Raw genomic sequence first — 11,383 nt, 5'->3', positions numbered from 1 at the left:
ATTCTGTTTTCTTTGCCTCTAAATTACAGCCAAAGACTGAAGAGGCTGTAATTTAGACGTTTCAAACCTCTGTTACAGCGTTCACAGAAGGGAAGGTTTGACCTCAAATGATTAGTTGTCCAGAATACCCAGTGTACTGGACCACCATTGATTATGGTATGATTATGGGGCTATTGGTTGAGTCAAAATCCTGCCTGCATTTGTCTGGTGGTGAGCTGCTATTATGTAAACTCATCAAACCCTAGGGCCCTCAAACTCAAATCTGGACCTCGAAGCGAGTTCCACTGCGTTTTTTAAATTGTTCCCCTCTCATCAGGGACTGACTTAGACCTGAGACACCAGCTGTGTGCAATGAATTATTAGGTAGGACAGAAAACCAGCAGGCTCCGGCCTCGTAGAGTAAGGGTTGAATACCCCTGCCCTGGGGTATAGGCCATAGCCTAATAATGTCAGTCAAGTTCTCTGCCTCCCATGGTTAGCGACAGGGTCAGTTCCATTTAAATTCGGGAAGTAAACTGAAGGAGGAATCTAGGATTTTTAAAGCTCATATATGGACTTGTTCCACTCCTCTCAAGTGTTCAAAGACAAAACTCCTTGGTTGTCGGATGTGTGTGTACTGGTAGAGAAGTCAGGTGCAGGAGAGCAGAGATTTGTGAACAGGCGCACACTTTATTTAGGCAAAAGTGCAAAACAGTCACAAGAATTATGTTTAACAATAAACATCTTCGTGAAAAATAACACGGAAAAAACAAGCCAGTCTGGTGCATCAACAATACACACGTAACACAAACAATCTTACACAAAGACATGATGGGGAACAGAGGAATAAATACATGTAGATTGATGGGGGAATGAAAACCAGGTGTGCAGGGAACAAGACAAAACAAATGGCTACATGAAAAATGGAGCGGCGATGGCTAGAAAGCCGGTGATGTCGACCGCCGAACGCCGCCCGAACAGGGAGAGGAGCCGACTTCGGCGGAAGTCGTGACATTGGTACTCCTCAGACACACGATGGACGCATTTTACTTCTGTGTGCGTCAATGCCCTCATTTCCCCCCCTGTCCAAGTCTGCTTACGTAGTACTGTCAGTGATGCATCTCTGTCTCTCTCTCTTTCTCTTTCATTCTTCTTTCATGCTGATGCCTGACATGTTAAGCAAATGAGAAGGTATAACACACTTTTTTTTATTACAGACACAAATACACACACGTGCATGAGGGCCACTGCTGACCCAGGGGACTGGGTAATCTCACTCTCCAAGGCCGACGTGAGTAATGTTTTTAATCCGGTTGACACTCGTAAGGCCGCGGGGACGGTATTCCAGGGCGTGTTCTCAGAGCATGTGCAGAACAGCTGGCAGGCATATTCATTTTCAACCTTGTACCAGTCTGTAATCCCCACATCTCTCAAGCTGACCTCCATCATTCCTGTTCCCAAGACCTCTAAGGCTACCTGCAACAATGACTAGCAATCTATAGCACTCACATCTGTAGTCTGGTTATGGCACACATCAACTCTATCATTCCAGATGCCCTAGAGTCCCACTCCAATTTGCATACCGTCCCAACAGATCCATAGACGATGCAATTTCACTCCATACTGCGCTCACCCACCTACAGTACCAGTCAAAAGTTTGGACACACCTACTCATTCAAGGGTTTTTCTTTACTTTAACTATTTTCTACATTGTAGAATAATAGTGAAGACATCACAACTATGTAATAACACATTTGGAACCATGTAGTAACCAAAAACGTGTTAAACATTTCAAAATAGATTCTTCAAAGTAGCCACCTTCGCCTTAATGACAGCTTTGCACACTTGGCATTCTCTCAACTAGCATCACCTGGAATGCTTTTCCAACAGTCTTGAGGGAGTTCCCACATATGCTGAGCACTTGTTGGCTGCTTTTCCTTCCCTCTGCGGTCCAACTCATCCTAAACCATCTCAATTGAGTTGAGGTCGGGTGATTGTGGAGGCCAGGTCATCTGATGCAGCACTCCATCACAATCCTTCTTGGTCAAATAGCCCTTACACATCCTGGAGGTGTGTTGGGTCATTGTCCTGTTGAAAAACAATGGATAGTCCCACTAAGCGCAAACCAGATGGAATGGCGTATCGCCGCAGAATACTGTGGTAGCCATGCTGGTTAAATGTGCCTTGAATTCTAAATAAATCACTGACAGTGTCACCAGCAAAGCATCCCCACACCATCACACCACCTTCTCCATGCTTCACGGTGGGAACCACACATGCTGAGATCATCTCACAAAGACACGGCGGTTGGAACCAAAAATTAGATCAAAGGACAGATTTCCACCGGGCTAATGTCTATTGCTCGTGTGTTTTGGCCCAAGCAAGTCTCTTCTTATTATTGTTGTCCTTTAGTAGTGGTTTATTTTCAGCAATTCAACCATAAAGACTTGATTCACGCAGTCTCCTCTGAACAGTTGATGATGAGATGTGTCTGTTACTTGAACTCTGTGAAGCATTTATTTGGGCTGCAATCTGAGGTGCAGTTAACTCTAATGACTTTATCCTCTACTGCAGAGGTATCTCTGGGTCTTCCTTTCTTGTGGCGGTCCTCATGAGAGCCAGTTTCATCATAGCACTTGATGGTTTTTGCGACTGCACTTGAAGAAACTTTAAAAGTTCTTGATATTTCCGAATTGACTGACCTTGATGTCTTCAAGTAATGATGGACTGTCATTTATCTTTGCTTATTCTCTTCGCTTATTGGCTCCCGAGTGGTGCAGCGGTCTAAGGCATTGCATTGCAGTGCTAGAGGCATCACTACAGACCCTGGTTTGATACCTGGCTGTATCACAACTGCCCGTGATCGGGAGTCCCATAGGGCGGCGCACAAATGGTGGCGCACAATTGGCCCAGCGTCGTCAGGGTTAGGGAAGGGTTTGGCCAGGGTAGGCCGTCATTGTAAATAAGAATTTGTTCTTTACTGACTTGCCTAGTTAAATATGGACTTGGTCTTTTACCAAATGGGGCTATCTTCTGTATACCACCCCTACATTGTCACAACACAACTGATTGTTTCATATGTATTAAGAAGGAAATAAATTCCATAAATGAACTTTTAACAAGACAAACCTGTTATGAAGCTAGTTGAGGGAATGCCAAGAGTGTGCAAAGCTGTCAAGGCAAAGGGTGGCTACTTTGAAGAATCTCAAATATAACATATATGTTGATTTGTTTAACACTTTTTTGGTTACATGATTCTATACGTGTTATGTCATAGTTTTGACATCTCCACTATTATTCTACAATGTAAAAAATAGAACAAATAAAGAAAAACCCTTGAATGAGTAGGTGTTCTTAAACTTTTGACTGGTACTGTAGGTAAGAGTACCTATGTGAGAAGGCTGTTCATTGACTACAGCTCAGCGTTCAACACCATAGGCCACTCCAAGCTCAGGACCCTGGGACTGAACACCTCCCTTTGCAACTGGATCCTGGACTTCCTGATGGGCCGACCCCAGGTGGTGAGGGTAGGCAACATGCTTTGTATGGCAAATGCACCGCCCACAATCGCATGGCGCTACAGAAGGTAGTGTGGACAGCCAAATACGTCACTGGGGCTGAGCTCCCTGCCATCCAGGACCTCTATATCAGGTGACAGGTGCAGAGATGCATCTTTTAAATGCAAACATTAGCTAGCCAAAACAGACAAGCCAACCCACCAACTGTCCTGCAACTAAGTGGGTAAAAACAACCAGGCATATCCAATCAACAACTCAATGACTTATCAAAAACCACATAAAAACCTCTATTATATGTACAACATTAACAGAGATCTCCACTACCGTTGCAGATCATGGCCCACAGATCAGGTTAAAGACACTTACTGTATGAAAATAGACTTGGATGTATTTAGAGGTTTTATGATGAGTTGATGTTTGTGCATACTGAATGAAATGTAGGAGCTGGATTAGATGACCCACAAACACAATGAACTACTAGATTTTATATATATATATATACACATTTGAGCCATCCATTCAACTCTAGATCCCCTCAGAAGTGGGTCAGCCAGAAACATAGCAGGTATCCCTTACTCTAAAATAACTATGGGCGGAGGATAGATTAAACTAGAGAACGCAATGCCAATAAAACTAGGTTAAATATCAACTGTCCATACTGTGATATCTAGTCATTCACAACAGAGCATCAGGTTCCATAAATACATACATTTTATAAATAACATTAAAAAACAAATGGTCGAAAACATGATTTTCCAATATGGCCTATCATATCTTTAGAAAACGTCAAGATTTGAGAATAAATACAAATAATGTTGTGGTATTAAAAACAATGGCACTTGTTTGACAAATCTACTCGTGATTAAATCATTCTAGTAGCTGCCACGAAGCAGATGTTTTCATATTTACAAATAAACACAAAAAGATAGCCATGCATACAAAACAAGTTGTCATTGAACAGAAATATTACAACATAAAACGCTCCATATCGAAGCAGCCAATAACTCCAATTTTACGAAGCAATTCATTTGAAAAAATCCTCAAAATAAATGTCTCCAGCATAGCAGTGCACATATGGAGTTATCCTTACTCCCCGTCATCTCACCCCTTTGTAATCCTAGTTTACATACAGGGTGTGGAACCCTAAACCTTCCCCTCAGACTCTGGATTCGCGGATATCATTGGAGAGCCCAGAGAGCTTCTCGTTGTTATGGGAACAGCTAAAGTCACATGAACAGGACTCTATGACCATGACGTCTTTGCTGAAAGTGTCTCCGTCCTCACAGCGGAAGCGAACGGCCACAGTTTGGGTCTGCTGAGGGGTGCAGCAGCGCCCGTCCAGGCAAGAACCACAGTACCTGGAGTGGAACTTCTTCACGCTGCTGCAGCCTGCATAGGTCAGCGTCACTGGACGGCTGGCCTTCGCAATGCGACTACACTTCTTACCCTTCTGTTGGTGAGAGCAGAACAAGAACAATATGAAACAAAATATTGATGTACTGGACATGCATGCGTTTCATCAAGTGATATCAGCATTGCTCCTGCCGGTTCGATTCCCACATATACTCAATATATCTGTAGAAGTAATTTAGGATAAAAGCATCTGAAAAATGACCGTATAATGTATAGACGCATACCTTCAGGAATGAGTAGGATGACTGGGAGCATGGGCGGACCTCACAGAGACGAGTCACCTTCACCAGCTTGCACTGGCTGTTGTTGTTGGAGACCCTGGAGGAAACTCCTGTACCACAGGACTTAGAGCAGGGGGACCAGGCTGTGGTCTGAGCCACACACCTCCTGTTCCCCTTGGACATCAAGCGACTCTCAGTTTTACTCCTGAAAGCTGTGGGGAAAGATGGCAAGACGATTAGTCAATGTGCATTGGATGGGTCTCACAAAACTTGGACATGAGTTGAAATCTACATACAGATGGGGATAATAAATCGCTTTTCCATTTAAACTCTCTGTCTGGATGTATACCAACGTTTTTTATCAATAGGAGCTCCATAATTTCACAAACTGAACCATTGGAAAAAACAGAGTTCCATTGACTCACCAGCTAAAGACTTGAGTCCTCCTCTGATGAAAGACACCAGCTCGTTTCTCTTTGTGAAGTCATCATCAGAATGCTTATCCTTGCGGCCATCTTTGCTGACCTTCTTGTCCAATGAGGCTTTCCCCCTCTCCTCAGGTAAGACCAGCTCCTCAAAGCAGTGACCGGGCACTTTGACCAGCTTGGATATGGCACAGCCCAGTTTGGGCAGGGAGAGCTGCTGGGGGCACAGGGACACACACCCCAAGGCACCATCCATGCATGTACACTGGTGCTTGCAGTTGGCAGTGAAGCTCTCTCCATTCTGGTAGATCTTGCTGTTGTACTCACAGGGTCTTCCATCTGATTTGGCTGTTTGGAGAAGCAGACAGGGAGACTGTTACAATGTGAGTCAAGTGTAATATTCTAATTATATAGAATGAACTGTAAATAAACCAAAAGCATAATTCCTCATTTGTAATTAACAAGTTCATAACCGTAAATTCCTACAGGCAAACCCATTGGAGTCTGTACTAATTTGTAGAAGTTAGTGACCACAGCAGGGTATCAGTATTTCCAATACACTCTTATCATTTTTTAAAATTTAACCAGGCAAGTCAGTTAAGAACAAATTCTTATTTTCAATGAAGGCCTACCCTGGAACAGTGGGTTAAGTGCCTTGTTCAGAACGACAGATTTTTACTTTGTCACCTCTGGGATTCGATCTAGCAACACTTTCCATTACTGGGCCAACGCTCTAACCACTAGGCTACCTGCCGCCCCAATCATACCTCGACAGATGCCTTTAGCTGTGCCATAACCAGCCCCAAAGTTGCACTCCAGTCCCTTGATGTGGTCGCATGGCTCTGTCTTGCTGCAGTCCTCATTGAGCTGCCTCTTGCAAGCTTTGCAGCATCCACAGCCGTCTGGCACGAGGCTGATTCCTGGAGCGCACCTGGCTAACTCAGGAGGACACGCACATTCGGAGGGACAAGATGCAGATACCTAAAATAACAAAAACATGTTATAAGATAAATTAATGTTCACTTCATTCATGTTATTACTTCTACAAATATTCACTTCATTCATGTTATTACTTCTACAAATATTCACTTCATTTATGTTATTTATTCTACAAATACTGTACTGTAAAATGGAGTGAGGACTATCTGAATTAATCACCATCACCCACCCTCGGCATTGACAATCAAGCACGGATTTTAATTTTAGGTTACGATTAATTAATTAATATATATTTTCTTACCGAAGTAAAACTCCCATAAAGGAAAAAAACAAAGGAAAGCATCAACATATTCATGTCTATTGAAATAGTGTTCTTATCTTCCTTAGTAAAGAAAAGCCTCCTTAAGATGGATTATTCCAGACACGGAGCCCCCAATGTAGGCTTAACTACAGCGTGAATTACAAGGTATATATAGTCTTCTGTTTCGCTGATGTAGCCTCTCATTTTTTATATCCGAAAGAGATCTGACGTAGCCTATGGGGTGAATTGTTCCAAAACTATGTGAGGAATGTCTCCCAATGTTCCATTCAAGCCAAGTACCACCCTGTCTACATTATTTTTTACAGGGATTATTTTATTTTATATTCCTTTCTTTTTTAGGCTATTTAATGTTGGAAACTGAAGTCAAACACGTATTTAAAGTATTTCTTTTATATGTTGGCTGTTATGTTCTGTCCTAGAGTGCAGCTAAGAAAATCTGGAAGAAGTTTATTATATTATATTAAGTTATATTCTCTTCTATTGTAGTTACCCTTTTTAATATCTATACCTGTATGATAATTGTTCTATTATGTGCTACTTTGGGGTGGCAGGCAGCCTAGTGGTTAGGCAGGCCTGGGCAATTCCAGTCCTCAGGGCCTGATTGGTGTCACGCTTATCCACCATCCCTAGCAAACACACCGGATTTAAACTAATTGCATTTTTAACTGAAGATTGTGATTAGTTGATTATTGGAGACGGGTGTGTTAGCAGGGGCTGAGGCAAAAGTGGGACACCAATCAGGACCCAAAGACTGGAGTTGCCTAGGCCTGGGTTACAGTGTTGGGCCAGTAATCTGAAAGGTATCTGGATCGAATCCCAGAGCTGACAAGGTAAAAAGCTGTTGTTCTGACCCTGAACAAGGCAGTTAACCCACTGTTCCCTGGTAGACTGTCATTGTAAATAAGAATTTGTTCTTAACTGATTTGCCTAGTTAAATAAAGGTTTTTAAAAATACTTTTGTTACTTTTTCACAATGACACTATGTGACTATTTTGCCCAGCCATGTGATGGACTGGTCTAAATGTGATGGCTCAGCACTAGGGTTGCAAAGGGTCAGAAACTATCTGGAAATTTTCCATAGGAAGTTAAGCCCAGGAATTTGGGGAATTTTGCTTAAATTCACCAAAAAAGTTAGCTTACAACAATGAGCCTTTTTTGTGTGATACACAAGGCAGTTCTAGGTCTTGTGGCATATTTTGGTTGAACTATCCCCAATTCAATGGAATTGCAACCCTCTGCATGCACAGTGCATTCTTCCATCACATGTACAGTGCATAAAATTCCCTCAGTGCTCACAACAAGCAACCTCTGACAAAAGTCACTCTACTTCTATTCAAGGTTAAAATTATGAATCTGACACCTTATCGATAGCAACAGCTCATGGTCCTCCTGGAATCAGAAGTTTTTTGGAATGGAGTAACGTAGTCAGAGAAATGCTGATGAATGTCTTGCTCGAGCTGTGTATGCAACTGGTTCACCTCTGATTCTCACAGGCAATGTGTTTTGGAAGAGATTTCTGAATGTTCTTTGCCCAACATACAACCCTCCAATGCTTTATCTACTCATTTGCTAGATGCAGAGTTCAACAGAGTTCAAGTGAAGGTCAAACAAATCATAGAGAAAGCAGACTGAATTGCAATCATCTCTGATGGGTGGTCAAATGTTTGTGGGCAAAGGAATAATTAACTACATACTTTTCACCCCTCAACTAGTATTCTACAAGAGCACAGACACAAGGGACAACAGACACACTGGTCTCTATATTGCAGATGAGCTGAAGGAAGTCATCAATGACCTTGGACCACAGAAGGTATTTGCACTAGTGACAGACAATGCTGCGAACATGAAGGCTGCTTGGTCTAAAGTGGAGGAGTCCTACCCTCACATCACACCAATTGGCTGTGTTGTTCATGCATTGAATCTGCTGCTCAAGGACATCATGGCACTGAAAACAATGGATACACTCGACAAGTGAGCCAAGGAAATGGTTAGCTATGTGAAGGGTCCTCAAGTTATAGCAGCAATCTACCTCACCAAGCAAAGTGAGAAGAATAAGAGCACCACATTGAAGCTGCCCAGCAACACCTGTTGAGGTGGTGTTGTTATGTTTGACTGTCTCCTGGAGGTGAAGGAGTCTCTCCAAGAAATGGTCATATCACAGTCTGCCAAAATGGGCAGCACCATCAAGAGGATCCTCCTGAATTATGTATTTTGGGAGAGCGTTGTAAGCAGCCTGAAACTCCTGAAACCTATAGCAGTAGCCATTGCACGGATTGAGGGAGACAATACCATCCCTGTCTGATGTTCAGACTCTGCTTGCAGATGTAAGAGAAATCCGTAATGCCCTGCCCACTTCACTGTTCCTCCAAGCAGAGGAAACTGCAGTTCTGAAATACATCAAAAAGTGTGAAGATTTCTGCTTGAAGCCCATACCCACCGCATCGTACATGTTGGACCCCAAGTACGCTGGAAAGAGCATCTTGTCTGGTGCAGAGATCAACAAGGCCTATGGTGTCATCACTACCATGTCTTGCCACCTTGGCCTGGATGAGGGCAAGGTTCTTGACAGTCTGGCGAAGTACACTTCCAAGCAAGGGCTTTGGGATGTCGATGCAATAGGGCAGTCGTATCAACATATCTCATCAGCCACCTGGTGGAAGGGACTTTGTGGATCTGAGTCTGTTTCCCCTGTTGCCTCCATCCTCCAAATCCCACCAACATCAGCCGCCTCAGAGCGCAACTGGTCCTTGTTTGGGAACACACACCAAAGCACGCATCACATATCTAACCATTTCCTTGGCTCTGTTGTCGAGTGTATCCAATACAAGGGTTGAAAAATTGATGGCCATCCGGGCAAATTTTAGGCTTTTTGAGACTGACAACGAGCCATCCTCAACAAGGTTGGAAAGTGACAGTGAAGATGAGGCCTAAAATTTGCCCGGATGGCCATCAATCAATGAGACCAAGGTGCAGCGTGGTATGCGTACATTCTCTTTATTAAAAGAATGAACACCGAACAAAATAACAAACAAAACGTGAAGCTATACAATAGAGTGCTGACAACTACACATAGTCAAGATCCCACACCAGAAAGTGGGAAAAAAATATATATAAAAAAATAAATAAAAAAAATAAATCGCCGTTCCGCTTTCGTTGCCTCTATCTCCTCCTTAGGTCGGTGATACTCCCTGGCCTGCGTCCAGGGTCCTTTTCCATCCAGAATCTCCTCCCAGGTCCATTCCTCCTGAACACGTTGCTTGGTCCTTTTGTGGTGGGATCTTCTGTCACGTCCGTCTTATGAAGGAGACCAAGGCGCAGCATGGTATGCGTACATTCTCTTTATTAAAAGAATGAACACCGAACAAACTAACAAATGAAACGTGAAGCTATACAATAGAGTGCTGACAGGCAACTACACATAGTCAAGATCCCACGCCAGAAAGTGGGGAAAAAAAGGCCTGCCTAAATATGATCCCCAATCAGAGACAACGATAAACAGCTGTCTCTGATTGGGAACCATATCAGGCCAACATAGACATACAAAAATACTAGACATACAAAAACCTAGAGTACCCACCCTAGTCACACCCTGACCTAACCAAAATATATAGAAAACAAAGATATCTAAGGTCAGGGCGTGACACTTACTCAGCACAAATGTATTATAGCCGAAATATTAAAAGATGAGCTACATATTTATATCGATAAATGTGTCTCCTTCGGATGCAGGCCAGCCCAAGTGTTTAGAACCCATAATCTATGGTCAGTGTTTGTATTTTTTTATTTTTTTATCCTGTGCTCTGTAGTTTCTTCAATTCCATATTTTGTCATATTTGAATTGCCTGTCAGTCACCCATCTGGATGTGAGTGGATTAGTGTTTGTCTAACCCAAATATCTTTAAAAAGACAAGTAGAGAGAGCTTGGAATGTTTGACCCCTCCTGGAATTCTTTGTTCAGCCAGAATAAGTGAGTTAGGATTGAGAGAAGACAAAGAGATTCCAGAATGTGCTTGAGGAATGCCTGAAGGAACATCCATTCAAGATGAAACAGGAGAGTGCTTTTGGAAAATATAATTTTATAACCACATCAAAGAACAACAATTATGAAATAACAAAAGGACTTTCCACCCTTCATCCCTGTTCTTTACTTCAGGATGACTTGTGTGAATAGGAAACCTAGCCAACCAGATTGGCATATCTTTTCATTTAGTCCTTGTTTAACTTGAGTGTGCACATAGCCCAGACAGTTGAGTTAAATCCAGGCAAATTTACACAGCTGAACAGCAGACCTCATATTTGAGGAGCATGCGTCACAATGCTCTGTCCTGGAAAATTGCTGACTTAGTTTTATTTTTTTATTTTTTTAAAACTTTTTCCTTCATAGCCCCAAGGCCCACACATTGTTGAGCAATTTTACTAAAAGTACATATACTCTGGGTTCTAAACTGTGGATTCAAGATACATGTTTTACATATAATTAAAGATACACTGGTTCTTAATGCAACCGCTGTGTCAGATTATTTATAAATGTTACGAAAAAAGCATACCATGCAATAATCTAAAACG

General features: G+C 42.5%; 1 protein-coding gene across 1 annotated transcript; it reads right to left on the bottom strand.

Annotated features, from left to right (window-relative positions):
- Window positions 1–3,967: 3,967 nt before the first annotated feature.
- On the bottom strand, window positions 3,968–9,453 carry LOC115114869 (CCN family member 1-like). Its single transcript, XM_065013612.1, has 5 exons — window positions 9,265–9,453; window positions 6,324–6,537; window positions 5,557–5,904; window positions 5,135–5,343; window positions 3,968–4,947 (listed from the first exon to the last, which is right to left on the bottom strand). Exons 1-5 carry the CDS (start codon window positions 9,451–9,453, stop codon window positions 4,654–4,656), a joined length of 1,254 nt encoding a protein of 417 aa, XP_064869684.1. The 3' UTR covers window positions 3,968–4,653.
- Window positions 9,454–11,383: the final 1,930 nt, after the last annotated feature.

Source organism: Oncorhynchus nerka, linkage group LG9b, assembly GCF_034236695.1.
Source record: "Oncorhynchus nerka isolate Pitt River linkage group LG9b, Oner_Uvic_2.0, whole genome shotgun sequence".
NCBI classification, from domain to species: Eukaryota; Metazoa; Chordata; class Actinopteri; order Salmoniformes; family Salmonidae; genus Oncorhynchus; species Oncorhynchus nerka.
The sequence above is the reverse complement of the archived record's forward strand: the minus strand, read 5'-3'. Positions and strand labels throughout refer to the sequence as shown.

Coding starts and splice junctions, on each gene's coding strand:
- LOC115114869 (XM_065013612.1), bottom strand. CDS start 9,453: ATGTTGATACGACTGCCCTATTGCATCGACATCCCAAAGCCCTTGCTT. Junction 6,538..9,264: donor GCGTACTTGGGGTCCAACAT/GTACGATGCGGT, acceptor TTGTTATTTTAG/GTATCTGCATCTTGTCCCTC. Junction 4,948..5,134: donor CATCCTACTCATTCCTGAAG/GTATGCGTCTAT, acceptor TCTCACCAACAG/AAGGGTAAGAAGTGTAGTCG.